The sequence below is a fragment of the Myotis yumanensis genome, unplaced genomic scaffold (assembly GCF_028538775.1).
Source record: "Myotis yumanensis isolate MYYU_CA2020_CCGP unplaced genomic scaffold, mMyoYum1.0.hap1 SCAF_23, whole genome shotgun sequence".
Taxonomy (NCBI): Eukaryota; Metazoa; Chordata; class Mammalia; order Chiroptera; family Vespertilionidae; genus Myotis; species Myotis yumanensis.
Genome location: NW_027223774.1, coordinates 5,124,432 through 5,151,842, shown reverse-complemented (window position 1 = coordinate 5,151,842; position 27,411 = coordinate 5,124,432). Strand labels below are relative to the sequence as shown.

General features: G+C 44.2%; 1 protein-coding gene across 1 annotated transcript; it reads left to right on the top strand.

Annotated features, from left to right (window-relative positions):
- Window positions 1-444: 444 nt before the first annotated feature.
- LOC138999872 (zinc finger protein 107-like) lies at window positions 445-26,717 on the top strand. The gene is made up of 5 exons (XM_070402085.1): window positions 445-582; window positions 1,815-1,957; window positions 11,800-11,926; window positions 20,438-20,511; window positions 22,169-26,717. The coding sequence occupies exons 2-5, from the start codon at window positions 1,943-1,945 to the stop codon at window positions 25,025-25,027; spliced, it is 3,075 nt and encodes a 1,024-aa protein (XP_070258186.1). The 5' UTR covers window positions 445-582; window positions 1,815-1,942; the 3' UTR covers window positions 25,028-26,717.
- The last annotated feature ends 694 nt before the right edge of the window (window positions 26,718-27,411 follow it).

The window sequence follows — 27,411 nt, the reverse complement described above, 5'->3', positions numbered from 1 at the left end:
GGGGCTTGTGCCTGCAACCCAGGTACATGCCCTTGAGTGGAATCGAACCTGGATCCTTTCAGTCCACAGGCCGACGCTCTACCCACTGAGCAAAAACCGGTTTCTGCGCTTTCCTCCCTTTAAAGAAGTAAAATAAACGCCCTCCCTCTGCTCCTGTCTCTTCTCTCCCTTGTGAATCCTTTCCCAGCCGCGTCACCAGCCAAAACCCTGACAATGACGTGGGAAACTCCCCCAGGAAGGGCTGTCCCTGTGGGAGGAGGTGCGGGGACCCGGGGCTGCCCCCTCGCTCCTGCCCCGCCCCCCCTCCCTCTGTCCCCGCACAGGGCTGGCCGCCGGGCTCGGCCCCGCCCCCAACGCGGAGTCGCTCAGCTCAGGCTCTGGCCCCGCCCACCCCGTAGGGAGGCGCATGCGCAGTTCCTTGCAGACGCGGAAGCGGCTGTGGAGGGGAAGGTGGCGGTTCCCCCTGAGGACGGTGTTTGTCTTTAAAGCTGAGGCTCCCCGTGCCCCTCCCCGCAGGGAAGGCTGAGGGCGCTGCCGGCGCTGAAGTCCGTGTTGGGGTCCCCGCCCCGGAGCCTCTCAGCGGTGAGTCCGCGTCCCGGGAGGCTGCGCGGTGCGGGCGCCACGTTCCTTTGGGAGGAAACGGAGGCCGCGGCCCGCGGTCTCTCCGCCTGTGGCTGTGGCCACCGCCTGCCGCGCGGTTTTCCCGCTGAAAACCTTTCCCGGGGCCGCCGGTCCTCCCCGCGGGGCTGAGAGTCTGGGTCAGGGGGTTCCCGCCCTTTGCGCCCCTCCCCCCGCCCGGTGTTTTCGGCCCAAAGGGCCCGGATGGCTCCCGGCCTGGGGGTCTGCACCCCACCTCCTAGCCCCACCACAAACGCTTGGGAAACCTGCATGTGTACAAGTTCCTGCTACTCCCCTCCCGCTCCCCACAGGTCTCAGGGCTGCTGGGTCTGGTGTCTGGTACCCAGCGCCCCTGAAAACAGCTCTGGGGCAGCCATGGAGGCGGAGGAGGGATCTGGTCAGGGCCCCGAGGGCAGACTTTGTTCAGGGGAGGTAAGGGGTGCTCTGTTGGGTTTGGGGTTCAGCAGAGCAGCACATGTGCTCATACCTGTAGGAGTTTGTGGAAGTGTTTGACACATGAAGACAAAAAAACACCTCAGTGTGGTCTCTGAAAGGGCTAGGGCTACGCCCTCGATCTTGCCCCGGATCCTCCATTTTTGGGCAGCAGCCATTAGCCATGTGCTCAGCAAGGAGCTTCTTCCTGGAAGCCCAAGATCAGTAAAACCCCTTAACTAAGTGCCAGGCGGAAGTTAATCACTTTAACTACGAACAATCACGCTTAAGCTACGTAATCTTTACATAGAATAACCTCCTAAACCTTGAAATGGAAATAACAAAGGCCCTAACCTTTGGATAAACTTACCAATGGCACACCTAGGATTTCTATAAACTAACAAATGATAATCAAGGGAAGTTCCGCCATAGATATGACCACATCCTGTGTAAGAAGACACCAACTTGCTCCTGCCCAATCGGCAGGGCCCACAGTCCTGTCTTTTCCGCAAACTCCAACCCCCTTATAAAACCCCTCTCCACACAGAGCTCTCTCTCTCTGCATTCTGCCGCTGTGTCTGTGTCGGTGAGTGTGGTGGACAGGGAGCCCAAGCTAGCTTGAATAAAGACTCTTTTGCTTTTGCATCGGACTCGCCTGGCTCCCTGGTGGTCTTTGGGGGATCCTGAAATCTGGGCATAACAGTCTCCATGTAGGAGCTCATTGTTCCTGACTCTCTCCTGTGACAGAGTTTCCTCATTTCCAGGTCCTTCTGACTGAGTTGAGGGGACGTGATTAACAGGCTGTGGGGACGAATTTGAAGGCACATTCTGTGACTCCTCAACACATTGTCTCCTGAGGAAACAACCCAGACCCCATCTGGACCAGGACCAAATGGCTGCTTCTCAGGTAAAAGATGTGTTCTAGGTCAGAGGCTCTGTTTGCTTTCCCTGTAACATTTGTTGATATATTTATCTTTCCCTCATGCTTGTGTCCCATCTGCCCCTGTTACACTCTGTCCAATTACCTACAACTAGCTCATTCTCAGTGCTGCTTTTCCCTCTACTTTGTCATCCCTAAACCCCCCTTCCTGTCCCTGCTCTCGCTTACCCAATTCTTTCTCGGTGAAGATCTTTAGATTTTTCCAGGAGAATGTCTATGTAGGCCTTTTATTCTACGTTCCTTTATTATTTCTTGTAATATCTGTATCACAGGTTTTTTATTTCGTTGTTTATAATTTTTTTGTTTTTTTTTTATGGATTTCAAAGAGGAAGGGAGAGGAAGAGATAGTTAGAAACATCAATGAGGAGAAAGAATCATTGATAGGCTACCTCTTTCAGGGTGCCGCGCCCCCAACCCCCTGATCCGCCCTGCTATGTGTGTGACAGGGAGCAGTGCCCCAACTCCCCTATCGGCCCTACTCTTTGAGTGACGGGGGGGGTGGCGCTCCTCAACCCCCAGATCGGCCCTGCTGTGTGCATGACAAGGGGGAGCTCCCCAACTCTCTGATCGACCATGATCTGTGCATGACAGGGTACAGAGCCCCAACCTTCCTGATGGGCCCTGCTCTGTGAGTGACAGGGGGCAGCGCCCCAACCCCCTAATTGGCCCTGCTCTGTGCGTGACGGGGTGGCGCCGCAACCTCCCCATCGACCCTGCCTTGAGTGTGACAGGGGGCAGTGCCCCAACCCCCCAATCGGCCCTACCCTGAGCGTGACTGAGGGTGGCGTTGCAACCTCCCGATCGACTCTGCTCTGTGCATGACAGGGGGCGGCTCCCCAACTCCCCAATCAGCCCTGCTCTGAGCCCGACCAGGGGCTGCACCTATGGATTGGGCCTGCCCTCTGCCACCCGGGAGCAGGCCTAAGCCAGCAGGTCGTTATCTCCCGAGGGGTCACAGTCTGCGAGAGGGCACAGGCCGGGCTGAGGGACCACCCCCCCTTCTCCCCGATTGCACAAATTTTTGTGCACCGGGCTTCTAGTTTCATATAATACTGGTTTGGTGGTGATGAACTCCTTTCGCTTTTCCTTATCTGTGAAGCTCTTTATCTGACCTTCAATTCTGAATGATAGCTTTGCTGGATAAAGTCATCTTGGTTGTAGGTTCTTGGTATTCATCACTTTGAATATTTCTTGCCATTCCCTTCTGGCCTGCAAAGTTTCTGTTGAGAAATCACCTGACAGTCGTATGGGTACTCCCTTTTAGGTAACTGACTTTCTTTCTCTTGCTGTTTTTTTTTTTGTTTTGTTTTTTTTTTTAAATATATTTTATTGATTTTTTACAGAGAGGAAGGGAGAGAGATAGAGAGTTAGAAACATCGATGAGAGAGAAACATCGATCAGCTGCCTCCTGCACACTCCCCACTGGGGATGTGCCCGAAACCCAGGTACATGCCCTTGACCGGAATCGAACCCGGGACCTTTCAGTCCACAGGCCGACGCTCTATCCATTGAGCCAAACCGGTTTCGGCTCTCTCGCTGCTTTTAGGATACTCTCATTGTCTTTTGATCTTGGCATTTTAATTATGATGTGTCTTGGTGTGATCCTCTTGGAATTCCTTTTGTTTGGGGTTCTCTGGGCTTACTGGACTTGTAAGTCTATTTCTTTCACCAGGTGGGGGAAGTTTTCTGTCATTATTTCTTCAAATAGGTTTTCAATATCTTGCTGGCTCTCATCTTCTGGTACCCCTATAATTCTGATGTTGGTATGTTTGAAACTGTCCCAGAGGCTCCTTACACTATCTTTGTATTTTTGGATTCTGTTTTCAGTTTGCTTTTCTGATTGGGTCTTTTTTGCTTCTTTGTATTTGAAATCTTTGACTTGATTCTTGCGCTCCTCTGGTCTGCTGTTGGGAGTCTGTATAATATTCTTTATTTCAGTCAGAGTATGCTTAATTTCTAATTGGTTCTTTATCACAACATCGAGGGTCTCACTAGATTTCTTGAGGATCTCACTATATTTATCGGCGGATTCTAGACAGTTCTTTAAAGACCTTAAAAGTGTGGTATTGAATTCTATATCCAGCAGTTTGCTTTCCTCCATTCCTTTCGTTTGTATCCTGTTTCTTTGTCTCGGCATTTTTTATGATTCACTGTGTTGATAAAGTGGTTTTCTGTGCTGAGTGTCCTCTAGGGCCCAGTGGTTCAGCCTCCCCAATTACCTGAGGAGGACACTCTTGGTGCACGCCCTTGTGGTCTTTGTGCACATTCTTGTTGTAGTTAAGCCTTGATTGTTGTAGTTATCACTGGGAGGAATTGACCTCCAGACCATTTGCCTGTGAGAATCAGCTGTGTCTGCAGTGGTAGAACTTTTGTGCTTTAGAAATCCCTCTGGGGCATGACTTGCTTCAATGGGGCTGTGGTGCTCACTGAGTCTGCCTCCTGAGTGTGTCCTTTATGTTTCCAGGGAGCTGAAAACTGGATGGTCCCACTCTGACCTCTGGGCTTCCTGGCTCCTGGATCTCTAGGGAGGTGCTAATCTTGCCTTTGCCTGAGGTTATCCAGCAAAAGCCTCACTGCAGGGCTTGGGCAGGGGAAGGTCCCACGGGATCAATAGGGCAGGGCTAGCAGTTATGGCTGCTCTCAGACTTGCCCTCAGAGGCTCCGCTTCTCAGTGTCCAGGTAATCACTGCAAGCCCCTCTCAGAGAAAGCTGCCCTCAGTTTCCGACCGATGCCAGACAGTCCCGCTTCTCCCGTATGAGTCTGGGTCCCTAGAGACTCACCTGGAACTGGAGCTCAGAGCCTGAGACTTCCTCCCAATTGAAAACGACAACCGGGCCCTCAGCCGCCAGCCCGCTGCACATGCAGCTCCGCACCTCAGTATTTTACTTCCCCACTGCACCTCCTCTGAGTCTCGGTATGCTTTTCTCTTTCCTTCTATTTGTAGAATTTCCACTCAGCCAGCCTTACTGTTATTCCCATGATATCTGTTCCATCTTTTAGTTGTATCTTTGAAGTAGTTGTTCGAGGCAGCAAACTCCGGAGTTTACCTATACCGCCATCTTGGTTCCCCCTCAGTTTTATATATATATTTCAGAATAGCAAGGAGAGGGAGAGAGAGATGGAAATATCAATGAGCAGAGAGAATCATTGATCAGCTGTCTCTTCCACACCCCTCACTGGAGATCAATTCTGATACCTGGAGTGTGTCCTGACCAGGAGTGTAACCCGCCCTCCTTGCTCAGAGGTCAAAGCTCTACCTCTGAGCCTCATTGGCCCAGCTATATTTCTCTCCTTTTTCACAGAGCCTTCTCTGCCTTCATTTTACGCAGCCTTCACAAGGTCAGGAAGCATTCCCACCTTTAATTAATGACTCTCAACTACTCAAAACATCCTTTTTATGACAGATCCACCTGGGAAGGCATCCATGTCTAACATCCCTATTGGGATGGGATCAGAGCCTCTTGTGTCTTGAAGAAGGGGAAGGTAGGTTTTAGGTTCAAGTGGCTGCAGCATCAGCTTATGATCAGGAGTAAGAAAATGCACATTTTACTCCTCAGAATAGCTCAGCAAGTTCTTAATGAAGAGTAAATAGTAAATAGAAGAGACTTGCTTACTAAGTTAGGGCGAAAGTTTTGGTACTTAAATGTACTGTTAGCTTATAGAACATGAGAGGTAACTGTGGGTTGACACTTGCAAGAATGTTAATGTTAATTTGTGATCATTTCCACATAATGATTTCTTTAGTGAGGTATTTTTGGCAGTAATGTCACAGCAGTGGTGACTTGACTTCCCCTGTGCCTCAGTCACCTCACCTGATGCCTATGGTCTCAGTCCACCTGATAATCACGTGGAAGAGATGCTCCCTTCACTGTAGAGTTAATAGTCTCCCTTTCTCAGGAACAAGGGTGTGGTAGGGGTTTAATGAAAGATATGCAAAGATCATCACTTCACATCTGGAAATGTTCTTCTTAGTTTGTGTTTGCTTTGGAAAATGAAGGACTTACTTTTATTTCCTAGAGAACATTGGCTTTTTCATGGGATCTTTTAAACAATCTGACCTTGAGTCTTTAATTTTCATTACATTCTATACCAGTGATGGCGAACCTATGACACACGTGTCAGAGGTGACACACAAACTCATTTTTTTGGTTGATTTTTCTTTGTTAAATCGCATTTAAATATATAAAATAAATATAAAAAATATAAATCTTTGTTTTACTATGGTTGCAAATATCCAAAAATTTCTATATGTGACATGGCACCAGAGTTAAATTATAAGTTAGGGTTTTTCAAAATGCTGACCCACCAAGCTCAAAAGATTTGCCATTACTTTCTGTACTCACATGAGAGACATACCCTACATGACTACTTTTTGTATTTTCTAGAAAGTTTCAAAGAATGTTATTATTTTTTTAAATTAAATCTTTATTGTTCAGATTATTATATTTGTTCCCCTTTTTTCCCCCCCATAACTCCCTTCCTCCCAGTTCCCACCCCACCCTCCGCCCTCACTCCCCCCCCCACTGTCCTCATCCATAGGTGCACAGTTTTTGTCCAGCCTCTTCCCGCGTCTCCCACTCCCCTTTCCCCCCCAAGAATAGTCAGTCCATTTCCTTTCTATGTCCCTGATTCTATTATAATCACCACTTCATTCTGTATATCAGATTATTTATTCACTTGATTCTTAGATTCATTTGTTGATAGATGCATGTTTGTTCATAATTTGTATCTTTACCTTTTTCTTCTTCTTTCTCTTAAAGGATACCTTTCAGCATTTCATATAACACTGGTTTAGTGGTGATGAACTCCTTTAGCTTTTCCTTATCTGTGAAGCTCTTTATCTGATCTTCAATTCTGAATGATAGCTTTGCTGGATAAAGTCATCTTGGTTGTAGGTTCTTGGTATTCATCACTTTGAATATTTCTTGCCATTCCATTCTGGCCTGCAAAGTTTCTGTTGAGAAATCAGCTGACAGTCGTATGGGTATTCCCTTGTAGGTCATTGAGTTTCTTTCTCTTGCTGCTGTTAAGATTCTCTCTTTGGCCGAAACCGGTTTGGCTCAGTGGATAGAGCGTCAGCTTGCGGACTGAAAGGTCCCAGGTTCAATTCCGGTCAAGGGCATGTACCTTGGTTGCAGGCACATCCCCAGTAGGAGATGTGCAGGAGGCAGCTGATCGATGTTTCTCTCTCATCGATGTTTCTAGCTCTCTGTCTCTCTCCCTTCCTCTCTGTAAAAAATCAATAAAATATATTTAAAAAAAAAAAAAAAGATTCTCTCTTTGTCTTTTGCTCTTGGCATTTTAATGATGATGTGTCTTGGTGTGGTCCTCTTTGGATTCCTTTTGTTTGGGGTTCTCTGCAGTTCTTGGACCTGTATGTCCATTTCTTTCACCAGGTGGGGGAAGTTTTCTGTCATTATTTCTTCAAATAGGTTTTCAATATCTTGCTGTCTCTCATCTTCTGGCACCCCTATTATTCTGATGTTGGTATGCTTGAAGCTGTCCCAGAGGCTCCTTACACTATCTTTGTATTTTCGGATTCTTTTTTCATTTTGCTTTTCTGGTTGGGTGTTTTTTGCTTCTTTACATTTCAAATCTTTGACTTGATTCTTGTGCTCCTCTGGTCTGCTGTTGGGTCTGTATAATATTCTTTATTTCAGTCAGTGTATGCTTAATTCCTAGTTGGTTCTTTATCACAACATCGAGGGTCTCATTAGATTTCTTGAGGATCTCATCAAGTTTATCGGCAGTTTCTAGAAAATTATTGAAAGACCTTAAAAGTGCGTTTTTTAGCTCCATATCCTCCATTTCTGTCATGTTTCTTTGTCTCCGCATTTTTTATGCTTTCTTGGTGCACCCCCTTGTGGTCTTTGTGTACAGTCTTGTTGTAGTTAAGCCTTGATTGTTGTCAGCAATACTGGGGGTGAATTGACCTCCAGGCTAACTGGCTATGAAAGTCAGCTGTGCCTGCAGTGTGAGAGCTTCTGTGCTGGATCTCTAGGGCGGTGCAGGAGTAGCGTTTGCCTGAGGCTATTCGGCAAATGCCTCTGTGCAGTGCTTTGGCCGGGTAGGTCCCAGGGGATCTACAGGGCGGGCGGAGCGAACAGTTATGGCTGCTCTCAGATCCATCCCCAGGGGCTCTGCCTCTCAGAGTCCCGGGAGAGAAAGCTGCCTTCAAGTTCTGATCAAAGCCAGACAGTCCTGCTTCTCCTGTTTGAGTCTGGGTCCCTAGAAACTCGCCCAGACCTGGATCTCAGAGTCTGAAACTCCCTCCCGATTGAAAACAACAACCGTGCCCTCCCCCGCCAGCCTACTCCACATGTACTCCGCACCTTAGTATTTCACTTCCGCACGGCGCCTCCTCTGAGTCTCAGTATGGATTTCTCTTTCCTTCTAGTTGTAGGATTTCCACTCAGCCAGCCTTCCTGTGGTTCTGGGTGATGTCTGTTCCGTATTTGGTTGTATTTTTGAAGTGGTTGTTCGAGGCAGCAAACTCCGGTGTTAACCTATGCCACCATCTTGGTTTCCCCAAAGAATGTTATTATTTTTTTTTTTTTTTTTTAAATATATTTTATTGATTTTTCACAGAGAGGAAGGGAGAGAGACAGAGAGAGTCAGAAACATCGATGAGAGAGAAACATCGACCAGCCGCCTCCTGCACATCCCCCACCGGGGATGTGCCCGCAACCCAGGCACATGCCCCTGACCGGAATCGAACCCGGGACCCCTCAGTCCGCAGGCCAACGCTCTATCCACTGAGCCAAACCGGTTTCGGCAAGAATGTTATTATTAATGCATGTTCAGTTTCATTATATTGCTACAACATAACGTTCCGCTAATGATACATAAGAATTTTGAAAGCAATGCAGTAGTAAGAAAAATTAGTTCCCTCAGTCTGGTGTGGATCAGTGGTGGAAGGTTTGATTCCTGGTTTAGCGCAAGGAGGTCCTGGGTACATGTGGTAGGCAGGCCACCCATGCGTCTTTGTCTAGGTCTTCTTTTGTATCCTTATGTTTCTGTCCTTATTGGGCTTATAAAACAAAAAGGGGATCATACACAAATACATTCATGAGATTCATGGAATCACCTACCCATCTTGATTTCATACTTATAATATGTGTGTCTCTGTGCCTAAATTGTTAACATTATTTTGAGTATTTTTTCTTTTTTTCAAGTATATTTGTTTGAATTTCAGAAAGGAAGGGAGAGGTAGAGAAAGATAGAAACATCAGAGATAAGAGAGAATCATGGAACAGATACCTCCTGCACACCCCACACCGGCATCGAGCTGGCAATTTTGTTTTGTCGAACCAGTGACATCTTGGTAAATGGGTGTGCACTAAACCACTGGGCCACACCATTTGGACCAGGCAGAATAATCTTGTTCTAAGATTACTCATAGTAAATTTCCAACTGGGATTGTGGTTCTTATCTGTCCTATTGCATGAGATCTGAATTCCATTAACACAGCCTTTTAGTTCAAAGTTCTATATGAATTATTTACTGTGTTTTCTTTTTCTGTGTATTTAGAATTATGGCACATGACTTGGAAATATTGGCCTCACAAGTAAAAAGTGAGCTTGTCACACGATTGGAAACACAGTCCACATCTCAGAACCTGGATCAGAATCTGTGTCTTTACAGAAGTTCATTTTGTTGTGGTTTGCTTCAACTTGAGAAGTCTGTAAACTCCAATCCACCATTGCATTTCTATCTGAGAAATATACCCCACTGGCCCTGAATGATGCAAAGGCAGCACTCAGAAATCCATATGCTTGTATCCACGCCTCAATTTAATTAATATTTTTTAAAATATATTTTTAGTAGAGGCCCGGTACACAAAAATTTGTGCACTCGGGTGGGGGGGAAAGGAGGGCCCTCAGCCTGGCCTGTGCCCTCTCGCAGTCTGGGACCCCTCAGGAGATAACAACCTGCTGGCTTTGGCCTGCTCCCGGGTGGCAGAGAGCAGGCCCAATCCCTAGGTGTAGCCCCTGGTCAGGCTCAGAGCAGGGCTGATTGGGGGATTGGGGCACCGCCCCCTGTCACACACAAGGCAGGGTCGATAGGGAAGTTGTGGCGCCACCCCCTGTCACGCACAGAGCAGGGCCGTTCAGGGGGTTGGGGCGCTGCCCCCTGTCATGCACAGAGCAGGGCCCATCAGGGGGGTTGGTGCTCCATACCCTGTCACACACAGAGCAGGGCCGATCAGGGGTTGAGGAGCTCCCCCGCCAAGCACAGAGCGGGGCCGATCAGGAGGTTGAGGAGCTTCCCTCTGTCACTCACAGAGTAGGGCCAATAGGGGAGTTGGGGCACTGCCCCCTGTCACACACAGAGCACGGCGGATTAGGAGGTTGGGGTGCCGCCCTCTATCACCCACAGAACAGGGCCGATCAGGGGGTTAGGGCGCCGCCACTGTCACACTCAGGGCAGGGCAGATGGGGAGGTTATGGCTCTACCCCATCACACACAGAGCAGGGCCCCTGGGGCGGAGAGTTGGAGCGTCGCACCCTGTCACACACAGAGCCGCAGGGCGATTAGGGGGTTGGGGAGCTCCCCCCTATCAGGCACAGAGCAGGGCTGATCATGGGGTTGGGGCGCCTTCCCCTGTCAGGAACAGAGCAGGGCAGATAGGGAGGTTGTGGCCCCGCCCCCTGTCACACACAGAGCCGCAGGGAGATCAGGAGGTTTGGTCGCTGCCCCCAGTCATGCTGATCCTGGTGCCAGGAGGCCTCACTGCTCTGCTGATCCTGGTGCTGGGAAGCATTTTACCCTTTTACTATATAGGATAGAGGCCTGGTGCACAGGTGGGGGCCGGCTGGTTTGCCCTGAAGAGTGTCCTGGATCAGGGTGGGGTCCCCACTGGGGTGCCTGGCCAGCCTGGATGAGAGGCTGAGGGCCGTTTTCAGGCTGGCGGGTGACTGAAGCTCCCAAGGTGTCCTTTTTTTTTTTTTTTATTTCATTCTGGACCAGCTTTAGCTCTGAGGCTCGGCTCCAGCTCTGAGGCCTCAGCTGCTGAAAGCAGGTTTCTGGCCTTTGTTTACCTTCTGTATTTGAAACAATGTTGCGGTCCTGCTGGCTGAAGCCTTGCTGACTAAAGCAGGATTCTGGGGTTTGGTTTAGCTTCTATACTTGTTACAGTGTTTCTTAGAGTTGCAGCTCAGAGGCTGGGAAGGCAGGCGGGGAAGCTTTGCTTCCTCCGTCACTGAAGCAGGCAAGCCTCCCTGTTTGCGTGAGCTTCCAGGCTGCTGGCCGCCATCTTGGTTGACAGTTAATTTGCATATCTCCCTGATTAGCCAATGGGAAGGGTAGCGGAGGTACAGCTAATTACCATGTTTCTCTTTTATTAGATAGGATTGATTTCAGAGAAGAAACTGGGAGAGAGGGAGAGAGAGAGAGAACGAGAGAACAATGGTGATAGAGAATTTGTGATTGGCTGCCTCCAGTACACCCCCTACTTGGCATTGAGCCTGCAACCCCGGCTTGTGCCTTTGGCAGAAATTGATCCTGGGACTCTTCAGTCTGCAGGCCCACCCTCTATCCACCTGAGCCCACTGAGTCAAACCACCTATGGCCATGACTTAATTTTAAAGTTTATTATCTTTTATAGGAAAATCTGAATCCTGGATCTATGGACATGTGTCATCCTCATTTGTCAATGTTAGAACACATGTCAGAGAATGTTACTGGGGCAAAGTTATCCGATTCAGGATACTCCCCTAGGTCCAAACCTCTTCTGACACTGATTTCATGTTGGGTGACTTTGTGAACACTTCTTTAGACCTCTTGGTGAAGGTTTCTTATCTTTCAGGGACCATTGACCTTCAGGGATGTGGCCATAGATTTCTCTCAGGAGGAGTGGGATTTCCTGTCCCCAGCTCAACGGAAATTGTACCTGGATGTGATGTTGGAAAACTACAGCAACCTGGTCTCCGTGGGTAAGGATGACTTCCTTCCTGAGTTCCTACTTCACCTGCAGGTTTTTGTTTCCTTTATGATTTTAACATCTCCATGGCCTTCTCTTTTCTGTGGTAGATTCTTGCTCTCAAGGAACACGTTGGTCCATAGCTGGTTTGGCCCAGTGGATAGAACACCGGCCTGCAGACTGAAAGGTTCCAGTGTCGATTCTGTCCAAGGGCAAATGCCAGAGTTGTGGGCTTGCTCCCCAGTAAGGGGTGTACAGGAGGCAACTGATCAATGATTTTCTCTCTTCACTAATGTTTCTGTCTCCCTCTCCTGTCTTCCTCTCTAAAAGGAATAAATATATATAGTTTTTTAAAAAGGAACAAATGGGAATTCTTTGGTGTAGAAAAGAAACACTTTTTGATGTATGTGAATTAGGAACTCAGTGTTTGCACACATTACATTTTGTCTACACTAATGAAGGTAATATCAGAAAGTAATATTTTAAAAATCATTTTCTAGAATATTCTATAGTCTACACTTGAGGCCTAGTCCACAAAATATGTGCATGAGAAGGATCCCTAGGCCTGGTCTCCCCCATCCCCACCTCCTCCTCCCCTCCCTCTATTAGTGCCCCGCCGCTATCTCTCTGCTCTTCATCCTTCTTCTGTACCGGCCCCTGGTGGTCAGCACACATCAGAGGGAGTGATGGAACTCCTGCTCTCCGGGTCATACTCCCGAGAGGACAATTTGTATATTAGCCATATATGTGTTTGTGTGTGTGTGTATGTGTGTATACATATATATATATAATATAATAATAGACAAATAGGATAATTGACTGTACCTTCACTATGCTTCCCATTGGCTAATCAGCATGATATGCAAATTAGCCACCAACAAATATAGCGGTTACTTTTCATACGTAGGCGGGAAGCGGACTAGCAAAGACTGAAGGCGAATCCGGCGGGAGCAGCGAGAGGCGTGGAGGCGGCTCCAGTGGGAGCGAAGGCCTCGGTCCTTGGTGTCGGAGGAAAACCAGTGCCGGCAGCCAGGGGAAGGGAAGGCCTATTGCACGAATCTTTTCCTACAACAGGCCTCTACTGTGTGTGTGTGTGTGTGTGTGTGTGTGTGTGTGTGTGTACATTCGTACATATATACATACAGTGGGGCCTTGACTTACGAGTGTCCTGACTGACGAGTTTTTCGAGATACGAGCCGTCTCTCTGCTGATATTTTCCTTTGAGTTGCGAGCTAAAATTCGGGTTACGAATCAGCTTTAAATACCTCACTGCTAGTTGCCGCAGGGAACATCACAGTGAACGCCACTGATTTGACATACGAGTAGTTTGAGTTACGAGCTCTGTCATGGAATGAATTAAACTCGTATGTCAAGGCACCACTGTACATACATAAAGGTATACACACGCACACAGACACACTAGTGTCCCGGTGTCCCTGAGCCCGACCTGCAACCTCTCTAATCTAGGACCCCTCAGACATCCCTCTCGCAATCTGGGACCGCTGGTTGCTATCGCCCCTAACTAATCAGCCTGCCATCCTGCTTGCCCCCAACTTTCCCTGCCTACCCCCCGCCGGCCTTCTCACTCCCAACTTCTTTCCTTGCCGGCCTAATCACCCCCAACTGCCCATGCCACTGACCTGCTTGCCCTCAACTGCCCCACCCACAGCTGGCCTAATCGCCCCCAACTGCCTCCCTGCTTGCCTGCTTGCCCTGAAGTTTCCCCCTGCTGGTTTGATCATCCCCAACTGCCCCCGTTCCAACCTGCTATCCCCCAACTGCCCTGCTGCTGGCCTGATTGCCCCCAATTGCCCCCCCCCGCCAGCCTTCTCGCTCCAACTGCCCCCCATTGCTGGCCTGCTCGCCCCTAACTGCCCCCTTGTCCATCGTGCTCATCACCATCTGTCCTCAGGGGATGTCTGACTGCTCGCCCACAATTGCCCACCCTGTTGTTTCTTTAATATATTTTATCCTGTACGTGTTTACTTTTTTATTAATGTACTAATGGCCTGGCACAGATTCATGCACATTGAAAGGAAATTAATTAGAAGGGATATTTCAATATCGTCCTTCTCTATAATGGAAGTGTCTGAGATGAAAGAAAATGAGTAAAATGTATATGAAAATAATATATATATTGATTAATGAAGTAAACAGTAACAACATGATATCAGAACCACAAAGACCTAATATAAAAACAACAAAACATGAAGTAAAAAGAATAAAAACATGTTATTAAAACAACATTGAAACAAACATGGAATGATAAAGTGACTAACCTCATTCTAATATCTCCCTGTATACCACATTAAAGAGTGAATTACCACCAAACACCTAACAAGATGGCAGTCATTTAAGATTAAAAACACTCATTTAAGAATAAAAACACTTTGAGACTGCTTGACTAATTATCCTTGTGATGAAGTATTTACAACTTTAACATCACAGACTGTTTGAACTGCACAGAAAGCAACATAAAACTGACCATGTCCGGAAACAAATTCAGGTAGGAATATTCCTACTCTGTCTAGAGTTTGTCCTTGTGATTTATTAATAGCCATCACAAATTCTGGCATCACGGGAAACTGTCTTCGAATTAATCAAATGGGAGGCCAGTGTCAGATGCGGACAAATATCATGCATGCACGGTTGAACATTTATTTTTCAATTGCCAGTGTATGTCATATGAACTGGATGGTCATACGGATGTACCATTCGTTACTTAGTGTTTTACAGATATATATATATATATATTTATACTAGAGGCCTGGTGCACGAAATTCATGTATGGATAGGGTCCCAAGGCCTGGCTGGGAATCAGGGCCAATCGGGCCTTCCGAGTACAGGCCGGGGCCTTTCTTTCCTGACTGCTAGGTGCCGGCTAGGGTGTTCCTTCCCTGGCTGCTGGCTGGGGCCTTCCTTCCCCAGATGCCAGCTTCCAGCGGGTCCTTTCTTCATTCTGCTTCGCTTCATGGTGGTCAGCGCATGTCATAGTGAGTGATCGAACTCCCAGTCTCCCGGTAGAATTTCTGAGGTGACGCTTTGCATCTTAGCCTTTTAGATATAGATAGATAGATAGATATTTTTTATTGATTTCAGGGATAAAGGGAGAGGGAGAGAGACATAGAAATATCAATGCTCAGAGAGGATCATTGATCACCTGACATATGCCCACCCAGGAATCGAACCGTGACCTCCTGTTTCATAGGTCGACGCTCAACTGCTGAGCCATACCAGCCAGGCCATGTTTAGTTTTATAAATATATTTTCTCAGCCTGTTGCTTGGTTGTTTTTGGGTTTTTTTCTGTTGAGAATGCTGTATTTATTGTTGTTTTTTCTTTAATGTTTGAGTTGATACATAGGGAGTTTCCATTTTAATACAATGGATTGAAATACAAACTTGGTTACATATTGGCCTTTCAAATATTTGAAGTGTATAAAATTAATGTAGTTTTATATTCAATAACATGGAAATTTTGTATACAGCCTGCTAGTGTGTCATTTCTGGAATAAACACATAGTTAATCACGTCTTGAAGGAGATGAGCTGAGATATAAATTTTATGTCCTTACATGTCAAGTCAAATGAAGTCTTTTAATTTATTTTAAATGGTAGAGCATCATTATGAAAATAGTCTTTTTTTCCAGTTGGATATCTTCACTATTTCAAATAGTGCTACAATTGATATATGGATGGGTATATCTTTGTGAATTCATGTTCTCTGTTTTAATCCCCAGAAAGGATAAACTCTAGACAGAGTAGGAATATTCCTACCTGAATTCATTTCGGGACATGGTCAGTTATATGTTGCTTTCTGTGAAGTTCAAAGAGCTGTGTTACCTGGTACTTGTTTGTAAATGTTGGAAAACCCTCCGTGTTTGTTAGTGACTGCACCAAGCTATAATAGTAGAAGCATAATATGCCAATTAGACTGGAGTCCTTCCAGATGAAGCCAGGGCTGTGAGAGAAGCCTGGGTCCTGGGTGCCTGCCAACTGCCAGAGGGAAGCCAGTGCTGGCAGCCAGGGAAAGGAAAGCCTACTCTTGCATGAATTTCCTGCACTAGGCCTCTAGTGTGTTTATAATCTTGCTGGCAGTGCAATAATGTTCTCATTTCTCCACTGCATTAGTAATACTTGTTTTTTGATTTATGGATGATTGGTATTTCATGGTAGTGTCCACTTGCATTTCTTTCTTTTTTAAAATATATTTTATTAATGTTTTACAGAGAGGAAGGGAGAGGGATAAAGAGTTAGAAACATCGATGAGAGAGAAACATCGATCAGTTGCCTCCTGCACACATCCTACTGGGGATATGCCCACAACCAAGATACATGCCCTTGACCGGAATCGAACCTGGGACCTTTCAGTCCACAGGCCGACGCTCTATCCACTGAGCCAAACCAGTTAGGGCTCCACTTTCATTTATTGATGATGAATTGGTTAAACATCCTTTATTATGTGTATTGCGCATCTTTATGTCTTTTTTGGGAAATGTGTATTCAGGTCCTCCACCCATTTTCAATCATATTGTTTGTCTTTTTGGTGTAAAGTTGTGTGAGTTCCTTATATATTTTGGATCTTTAGCTTTTGAGGATGTAGCTTTGCTGGGTATTTATTGTTAGATTGTGGTTTCTTTTGATATGTCAAAGTTATTCTTTTGTAGTCTCATTTCTTTATTTTTTGGGTTCTTTATTATGCCTAGGAAGATATATGAAAACCAGTATTTTAAAGAGTGATGGTAAAGTTCATTGAGTATGCTTTCTTCCAGTGTTTTCATGGTTTCAGGTGTCATATTTTTGTTGTTAATCCTTGCTGAGTTCAGTTTGGTTCCCGGCCTATAAACAGGGTCATGTTTTAGTATTTTTGCATGTATCTGTTTCATTTTTTTTTATTATTAAATCTTTATTGTTCAAATTATTACATTTGGTCTTCTTTTTTCCCCCCATAACTCCCCTCCTCCCAGTTCCCGCCCCACACTCTGCCCTCACTCCCCACCCACTGTCCTCATCCATAGGTGCACGATTTTTTTAAAAAATATATTTTACTGATTTTTTACAGAGAAGAACGGAGAGGGATAGAGAGCCAGAAACATCGATGAGAGAGATCGATCAGCTGCCTCCTGCACGCCCCCCAGTGGGGATGTGCCTGCAACCAAGGTACATGCCCTCGACCGGAATCGAACCTGGGACCCCTGAGTACGCAGGCCGACGCTCTATCCACTGAGCTAAACCTGTTCGGCGATTTTTGTCCAGTCTCTTCCCGCGTCTCCCACTCCCCTTTTCCCCACCATGAATAGTCAGTCCATTTTCTTTCTATGTCCCTGATTCTATTATAATCACCAGTTCATTCTGAACATCAGATTATTCATTCACTTGATTCTTAGATTCACTTGTTAATAGATGCATGTTTGTTGTTCATAATTTGTATCTTTACCCTTTTCTTCTTCCTCTTCTTAAATGATACCTTTCAGCATTTCATATAATACTGGTTTAGTGGTGATGAACTCCTTTAGCTTTTCCTTATCTGTGAAGCTCTTATCTGACCTTCAATTCTGAATGATAACTTTGCTGGATAAAGTCATCTTGGTTGTAGGTTCTTGGTATTCATCACTTTGAATATTTCTTGCCATTCCCTTCTGGCCTGCAAAGTTTCTGTTGAGAAATCAGCTGACAGTCGTATGGGTATTCCCTTGTAGGTAACTGAGTTTCTTTCTCTTGCTGCTTTTAAGATTCTCTCTTTGTCTTTTGCTCTTGGCATTTTAATGATGATGTGTCTTGGTGTGGTCCTCTTTGGATTCCTTTTGTTTGGGGTTCTCTGCACTTCTTGGACCCGTAAGTCCATTTCTTTCATCAGGTGGAGGAAGTTTTTTGTCATTATTTCTTCAAATAGGATTTCAATATCTTGCTGTCTCTCATCTTGTACTCCTATAATTTTGATGTTGGTGGGTTTGAAACTGTCCCAGAGGCTCCTTACACTATCTTCATATTTTCGGATTCTTTTTTCATTTTGCTTTTCCGGTTGGGTGTTTTTTGCTTCTTTGTATTTCAAATCTTTGACTTGATTCTAGCGCTCCTCTGGTCTGCTATTGGGTGTCTGTATAATATTCTTTATTTCAGTCAGTGTATGCTTAATTTCTAATTGGTTCTTTATCACAACATCGAAGGACTCATTAGATTTCTTGAGGCTCTCCTCAAGTTTATTGGCAGCTTCTAGCACATTATTGAAAGCCCTCAAAAGTGCATTTTTTAGCTCTATATCCTCCATTTCTGTCATATTTTTTTGTCTCCGCATTTTTTATGCTTTCTTGGTGCACCCCCTTGTGGTCTTTGTGCGCACTCTTGTTCTAGTTAAGCCTTGATTGTTGTAGTTAATACTAGAGGGATTTGACCACCAGGCCAACTGGCTGTGAGAATCAGCTGTTTCTGCAGTGGGAAAACTTCTGTCCTCTGGAGAGTTGCTAATCTAGCCTTTGCCTGAGGCTATCCGGCAAATGGCTCTGCACAGGGCTTGGGCAGGGCGGGATCAACTGGGCGGGCGGAGGGAGCGCTTATGGCTGCTCTCAGTCCCGTTCCCAGAGGCTCTGCTTCTCAGAGCCCCAGCAACTGCTGCAAACCTCGGAGAGAAAGCTGCCCTCACGTTCCAACTGATGCCAGGCAATCCCGCTTCTCCCATTTGAGTCTGAGTCCCTAGAGACTTGCCTGGATCTGGAGCTCAGAGTCTGAGACTCCCACCTGATTGAAAACGACAACCGCGCCCTCAGCCACCAGCCCGCTTTGCGCGCGCACCTCGGTACCTTTGTATTTCCCACACTGCGCCTCCTCTGAGCCTCGGTGTGCTGTTGTCTTTCCTTCTAGTTGAAGAGTCTCTCCTCAGCCAGCCTTCCTGTGGTTCTGGGTGATGTCCGTTCCGTCTTTTAGTTGTATTTTTGAAGTGGTTGTTTGCGGCAGCAATCTCCGGTGTTTACCTATGCCGCCATCTTCTGCACTTTTTTCTTTATATCTCTACTCAGCCAGCTTTCTGACCATTCTGGATGATAATTGTTCTGGATATTAATTGTAATTTTGATGTGGCTGTGGGGTGCAGCAGATTACAGGTGTTTACCTATTCCCCCATGTGGTGCCTCTCTCCCAGGCAAATTCTTTGATGTTGAAGATTTCGTTCATTAATGATTCTACTGTATTTTTTAATTCGTGTATTCTGTTTTTCAATTTCCCCTTTCATGGTGGAGTTTGTAAAATACTTTCTCATTGTATTTCCATTTTGGTTCTATAATATTTCAGTGATATTATATAGTTGCCTTTTTTCTCCTTTTCTGCTTTAATATATGTAGTTCCATTTCTTTTTTTACCATATTTTTTTTCTTTCAATTTGTTTATGTGATGTATCACGTTTATTGATTTTCAGATATTGTACCATCCTTGCATCCCTGGGATAAATCCTACCTCTTCATGATGTATGATCTTTCTGATGTACTGCTGAATCCGATTTGCTAAGATTTTGTTGAGGATTTTGGCATCTATGTTCATGAGGGATATTGGCCTGTAATTCTCTTTCATTGTGTTGTCTTTACCTGGCGTTTTTTACAATATATTTTTATTGATTTCTGAAACAAAGCGAGGGGGAGATAGAAACATGAATGATGAGAGAGAATCATTGATCGGCTGACTCCTGCATGTACCCCCAGTGGGTATCAAGCCTTTAAACCAGGCATGTATCCTTGACTGGATTTGAACCAGGGAACCTGCAGCCCACAGGCAGACACACTCTATCCACTCAGCCATACTTATTCAGGTAATTATTATCTTTCTATTGATGTAGTCCCAGTTTGTTTTTCTGATGGTACACTTTCTGATTCTATGCATGACTTGATTTGTTTTGTTGAGATTCTGGAATTGTAAACAACCAGGATTTTGAACATCCTTTCTATAGAAGGAAACAAATAATAACCATCTGTGGCACAAATTCTACTTTCATTGAACACTGTTTTGATTCCTGTATTCTTCGTTCCATTGTCTGTTTAATTTCACATTTGAAATGTTCTCTGTGTATTTCTCTGACCCATGGTATCTTTTCAGCCTTGAGACACATCTTGCATATTGCAGTCTTTGTGGTGCTCGAACAATTTATCATTGTCTCTTTATAGCAGCCACAACAGGGCACTCACCGTGTACTGCCATTCCATTCGCACTCTGTGTCATGCACAACAGACACATGTTCTTGAAGATGCTTCAAAGGAGCGAGATCATTGAACACGCACTTCACTCATCTCTATCTCCAGCAAAGAAACTTGGAATTGGAAGTGTTGTTATATTATTGCCATGGTGTGACAGGGGGTTTGAGCAGGTATCATTGGCAGATGTTAGCAACTCTTTGTCCCTATTTGGTGTGAGTTTTCTTCCTTGTACCTATCTTGAGCTTTCTTTGAATTCTTCACTGGCTCTTAGAGTACTCCAAAATGTCATTTGGTCAATACTTGCTGTGCACTTACCTGATTGTCAAAACTGAAAATTTGGTTTCTTTCAGCTATACCATCTAAAGATAACCAAGCCTTTATGCCAAAGCCCAGAATACAGGATTTATCCCCTGAAATGATACAGGTAAGATATAAAAGATGTCGCTTTGATAATGTACACTTAATGAAAGCCTTGGAATTTGAGGAAGAGTGTGATGAGAAGAGAGGATATTAATATAAACAGAACTAATCTGGAACAATTATCATAATAAATTTCTTGGTACCTAACCATGGCAGGTGTACTTTGGATTTGGGAAACCTCCCTTATTAAAGTCAGTTACAATGGAAGATAAGGGAGTTTCTGGACATGAATGTTGAAAACAACTTTTTACTGTTACCGAATCTTGGAAAGGAAATCTAGAAAAACTAGTAACTCATGTAGTCTGTACAGTAAATAATCATTTGAATTGTTCTAAAAGTAGGATGGAATTAAACTTTCTTTTTTTAAAAAATATATGTTATTGATTTTTTAAAGAGAGGAAGAGAGAGAGAGAGCTAGAAACATCGATGAGAGATAAACATCGATCAGCTGCCCAGGTACATGCCACTGACAGGAATTGAACCTGGGACCCTTCAGTCCACAGGCGACGCTCTATCCACTGACCCAAATTTATAGTGTATCTATATAATAAAATGAGCTCATTTTGGCAATCTTTTATGATTTTTTTTTTTTTTATGAAAAACGTGTTTTATTGATTTCAGAGAGTAAGGAACAGGAAGAGAGAGAGGAAAATATCACTGATGAGAGAAAAATCATTCATTGGCTGCCTCCTGTATGCCTCCAACTGGGGACCGATCCCCAAGCAGGGCCATGTGCCAATACTGGGAATGGAACCCGGATCTTCTTGTTTACACTTCAAAGCTCAACCACTGAGCCATGCTGGCTGGGATTTTGGCAGTCTTTGAAACAAGGATTCATTCTTTTTTCTCTCATAATTAAGGTGTCGTATTTATATTTTATCTATCATCCTATATAATAAAAGCCTAACATACTAAGTGTTTGGTGGCCCGGTCATCTGTTCAACCAATCAAAGCATAATATGCTAAGGATAGGTTAAGTACACTCAATTGCTCGCTATGATATGTAGTGATCACCAAGGGGCAGATACTCCATCCGGTAGGTTAGCTTGCTGCTGTGGTCTGGTTGATCAGTACTGAGCAAGATTGGCCCGACAGGCCGAGGCGCCTTCCCACAGTGCCCCTCTAGCTGGCCAAGCTATCGAATCCCTCCCCGCCCCCAATCATGCACCTTTGGGGTCCCTCTGTCTGGCCTGCATCATCTCACAATCCAGCACCTGTGAGGGGATTTCAGAGAGTTGGTTTCAGCCCGATCCTGCAGAACATTAGAGCTGCCCCCTGGTGGTCAGTGCACTCCCACAGGCGGAGCATCGCTCAGCCAGAAGCTGGGCTCACAGCTGGTGAGTGCAGCGGCTGTGGCAGGAGCTTCTCCCACCACTGTGGTTGCACTAAGGATGTCCAGCTGTTGGCTTAGGCCCACTCCCCGGGAAGAGCGGGCCTATGTCGACAGTAGGCCATCTCACGAGGGCTCCACAACTGCAAGAGGGTGCAGGCTGGGCTGAAGGATACCCGCCTGAGTGCAGGATTTTTATACACCAGGCCTCCAGTTTTAATATATTAGGATTGCTTTAATGAGTATCACAAAATAGTTCTTATGGATCCAGTGTACATGTTTAATGTGATTATAACTCACTAAAGGTCTTTCTGTCTCCAATTATCACCAGAATACACAAAATGGAGATAGCAGTTATCAGTGGATGGAACATTGGAACAAATCTAAGCAAGAGTCATATCTTAATCATCGGACAAGTGAGCTCACAGGGGACCATCGTAAAAGTGGAAATGTCTTTGACCAAATGTCCTTTCACAATATACGTCCGGTTATACCTATTGTGGAAAACACACACCAAGGAAGTTGTGTCCACTGTTTTCAGCAGTCTTCAAATTACAGTGGGCAAAATAATATTCATCCTGGGGAGGAGACTTACAAATGGATACTTTGTGGTAGAATCTCCAGTCAAATATACAATCTAAATGGACAGGAAAAAATCTATAGTGGAGAAAAACCGTATATACGTAAAGATTCTGGTAAAATATCTAATTGGCCTTCAGGTTGTACTCTAAATCAGAGGATTCGTACTGGAGAGAAGCCTCACAAATGTAAAGCATGTGGCAAAGCCTTTAAATGTCATTCATCTCTTATTGTGCATAAGGGGAGAATTCATGCTAATGCAAAATTTTACAAACTCAGGGAAAATGGAAAAGGCTTCAGTCAGTCCTCAAAACATACTCAACATCGTAGAAATCATAGGGATGAAGAGACGTATAACTGTTCACAATGTGGCAAAGCCTTTAGCCTACCCTCCACCCTTATACTTCATCAGAGAATGCACACTGAAGAGAAACCTTATAAATGTAGAGAATGTGGCAAAGCATTCCTCCAAGCCTCAAACATGATTCGACATCGGAAAGTTCATACTGGAGAGAAACCTTACAAATGTAGCGAATGTTTCAAAGCCTTTAGTAAGTCCTCCAACCTTAATCGTCATCAGCGTATTCATACTGGAGAGAAGCCTTACAAATGCACAGAATGTGGCAAAGCGTTCATTGAGTTCGCAAAACTTAAACAACATCAAACAGTTCATACTGGAGAGAAGCCTTATAAATGTACAGAATGTGACAAAGCCTTTAGGTGTTCCTCAAGACTTAGAATTCATCAGAGAATTCACACTGAGGAGAAAGCTTACAAATGTAGAGAATGTGGCAAAGTCTTTAGACAGGCCTCAAAACTTACTGAACATCAGAGAATTCATTCTGGAGAGAAACCTTATAAATGTACAGAATGTGGTAAAGCATTCCTATATGCCTCACAAATGATTCAACATCGGAAAGTTCATACTGTAGAGAAACCTTACCAATGTAACGAATGTGTCAAATTCTTTAGAGAGTCCTCTCACCTTAATCGTCATCAGCGTATTCATACTGGAGAGAAGCCTTACAAATGCACAGAATGTGGCAAAGCATTCATTGAGTTCACAAAACTTAAACAACATCAAACAGTTCATACTGGAGAGAAGCCTCATAAATGTACAGAATGTGACAAAGCCTTTAGGTGTTCCTCAAGACTTAGAATTCATTGGAGAATTCACACTGGGGAGAAACCTTACAAATGTAGAGAATGTGGCAAAGCCTTTGGAGACTCCTCATCCCTTCGTTGTCATCGGAGAGTTCATACTGGAGAGAAGCCTTATAAATGTAGAGAATGTGGCAAAGCCTTCAGCCACTCTTCATCCCTTAATAAACATCACAGAGTTCATACTGGTGAGAAGCCTTTCAAATGTAAAGTATGTGGTAAGTCATTCAGTTTGGCATCATCCCTTAATTATCATCTGAGAGTTCATACTGGAGAGAAACCTTATAAATGTAGAGAATGTGGCAAAGCCTTTAGCAAGTCCTCATACCTTACTTCTCATCAGAGAGTTCACACTGGAGAGAAGCCTTATAAATGTAGAGAATGTGGCAAAGCCTTTAGCAAATCCTCACACCTTACTGCTCATCAGAGAGTTCACCATGGAGAGAGCCCTTACAAATGTATAGAATGCGCCAAATCCTTTGGAAACTCCTCAAACCTTACTAAGCATCAGAGAGTTCATTTAGAAGAGAGGCTTTATAAATGCAGAGAATGTGGCAAAGCCTTTAGCCAGACCTCACTCCTTACTTACCATCAGAGAGTTCACACTGGAGAGAAGCCTTATAAATGTAGAGAATGTGGCAAAGCCTTTAGCAAATCCTCACACCTTACTTTTCATCAGAGAGTTCACCATGGAGAGAGCCCTTACAAATGTATAGAATGCGCCAAATCCTTTGGAAATTCCTCAGACCTTACTAGGCATCAGAGAGTTCATTCTGGAGAGAAGCCTTATAAATGCAGAGAATGTGGCAAAGCCTTTAGCCAGTCCTCACTCGTTACTTCTCATCAGAGAGTTCACACTGGAGAGAAGCCTTATAAATGTAGAGAATGTGGCAAAGCCTTTAGCAAATCCTCACACCTTACTTCTCATCAGAGAGTTCACCATGGAGAGAGCCCTTATAAATGTATAGAATGTGCCAAATCCTTTGGAAACTCCTCAGACCTTACTAGGCATCAGAGAGTTCATTCTGGAGAGAAGCCTTACAAATGCAGAGAATGTGGCAAAGCCTTTAGCCAGTCCTCATACCTTACTTCTCATCAGAGAGTTCACACTGGAGAGAAGCCTTATAAATGTATAGAATGTGGCAAAGCCTTCAGTCACTCCTCATGCCTTAATCAACATCACAGAGTTCATACTGGTGAGAAGCCTTTCAAATGTAAAGAATGTGGCAAAGCATTTACTTTTGCAGCATCCCTTAGTTATCATCAGAGAGTTCACACTGGAGAAAAGCCTTATAAATGTAGAGAATGCGCCAAATCCTTTGGCACCTCCTCAGAGCTTACTAGGCATCAGAGAGTTCATTCTGGAGAGAAGCCTTATAAATGCAGAGAATGCGGCAAAGCCTTCCGTCAGTCCTCACACCTTATAAATCATCAGAGATTTCTCCATTGAGAGAAGCCTTATAAATGTAGAGAATGTGGCAAGTCCTTTGTCTTCTCTTCAGACCTTACTAAGCATCAGAGAGTTTATTCTGGAGAGAAGCCTTATACATGTAGAGAATGTGGCAAAGCCTTCATTGGGTCATCAAACCTTACTAGCCACCAGAGAATTAATACTGGAGAAGCTGTGTAAATGTAATGAATGTGGCAAAGCCTTTAGCCAGTCCTCATCCCTTTCTTGTCATCATAGAGTTCACACTGGAGAGAAGTGTTGTGAATGTAGAGAATGCAGCAAATCCTTTGGCAGCTCCTCAGATCTTACAAAGCATCAGAGAGTTCACACTGGAGAGAAGCCTTATAAATGTAGAAAATGTAACAAAGCCATTTATCAGTGTTCCTGTGTTACTGTACAGCAGAGAGTTCATAATTGAGAGAAGTTTTACATATGTGAGGAGTGTGGTAAGCCCTTGACCAGCTGTGAGAACTTATTGAACGTCACAGAACTCATACTGGAAAGAAGCCTTATGAATGTGAAAAATGTGAAAAGCCTTTAAACGCCAATGTATTACTGTAGTTGATCAACCTCAAACAAAAAGAGACCTTACAGATGTAGAGAATGGACTAGACTAGAGCATTAACCCATAGCTTAAAATTTACATCAGAGATTTTATAGTGGAGTGAAGCCTTATATTGTAAAAAATGTTAGAAAGCCATTACTCTTTGGTCAAATTTACTGAACATTTTAGGAATCATTCTGAAGAGAAACAGCAGTAACACAAAGTTTTAATCCAAAGAATTAACCATGGTTGAATCGTCATTGAAAATGATAAAATTGAGCCTTAAAACTTATGAGGCATATGTCAAAGTGTATATCCTTATTTGTATCTCATACAACATCTGGTAATTGCTACAGGATCGAAGCCCAGCAGATATAAAGAATGTGACAAAGCTTATTTAGTATGCAAACCTTACACAACATCAGAATTCATACTGGGGAGAAACAATACAAATTAAAACAGTGTCCTACAGACTTTAATCAGCATCTGTAGCTTATTCCTCACATTGGAATTCATTCTAGAGGGAAACCTTAAATGTGAAAAACGTGGGAGATCATATAGTGGGACCTACAGCCCCAGTCAATACCAGGGATTGTAATTGGGTAGAAGTTCAATATTTATGATATAGGAGGAAGGACTTTTAAAATGTATATGTGCCGAAACCGGTTTGGCTCAGTAGATAGAGCGTCGGCCTGCGGACTGAAAGGTCCCAGGTTCGATTCTGGTCAAGGGCATGTACCTGGGTTGCAGGCACATCCCCATTAGGAGATGTGCAGGAGGCAGCTGATTGATGTTTCTCTCTCATCGATGTTTCTAACTCTCTATCTCTCTCCCTTCCTCTCTGTAAAAAATCAATAAAACATATTTTAAAAAAATAAAAATAAAATAATATATATATGTAGTTTACAAAAATCCAAGGAATTTCTGCCTTAAAATGACTTTAAGATGTATAAACTTTATCCAACTATGTAATTGCTTATGAATTTCAATTTATCACTGAATTCACACTAGATAGGTAGCCAAAATGCCTTTCAGTATTGCTCTACATCAGAATGTTAACTACAGTATACTGCAAACTTTAAATGTAGTTAGGTAATGTTTTGTATACTTGAATATATCGAGAGAATTAATGTTTCCATATGTACAGTTACTTAGAGTGTTATCTCATTTAAATTGAAAACATATGAAATATTTTCAAAATAAATTTGATCTTACTCCTATCTCACTTGATGTTGCTATATTTTATTCCTGGTGTGTGTGTGAAATCATGGAGTTGGTTGTTTCTGCCTTAAAGATCTGTGAGATGGCCCTGGCTGGTTTGGCTCAGTGGATAGAGCGTTGGCCTTCAGACTGAAGGGTCCGTGGTTTGATTCCAGTCAAGGGCACATGCCTGGGTTGTGAGCTTGATCCCCGGTAGGGGGCGTGCAAGAGGCAGCCAATCAGTGATTCTCTCATCAATGTGTTTATCTCCTTTCCTCTTTGAAATCAATAAAAATGTTTTTTAAAAATCTGTAAGCTGTTGTATATTATATGGACTTCACTTATGTACACTTTCTTATGATATATTGGGTACATTATACGGCACACATTTTTTTATCTATTAGAGAATTATATTATTGATTGAATCTTTTAAAATAGTTCTGATGTTTTTAAATGATATTATCATAGTTAATTCCCTTTCTGTGCCATCCTGTTGGAATGAAAACTTTATGAGGGCATTTCAATTTGTGGTTGTGAGGTTGAGGTGAAGCGAAGTACACTTAGGGCTGTGCTGTTTGTCTAATAGGTTTTCCATAACCAACAGATATATTACAGTACCAGTGATGTGGTTGTACCAGTG

Excerpts from the sequence above, each read along its gene's own strand:
- LOC138999872 (XM_070402085.1), top strand. Across the intron at positions 11,927-20,437 it reads CAGCAACCTGGTCTCCGTGG|CTATACCATCTAAAGATAAC; the intron begins GTAAGGATGACT and ends GGTTTCTTTCAG. Across the intron at positions 20,512-22,168 it reads TATCCCCTGAAATGATACAG|AATACACAAAATGGAGATAG; the intron begins GTAAGATATAAA and ends AATTATCACCAG.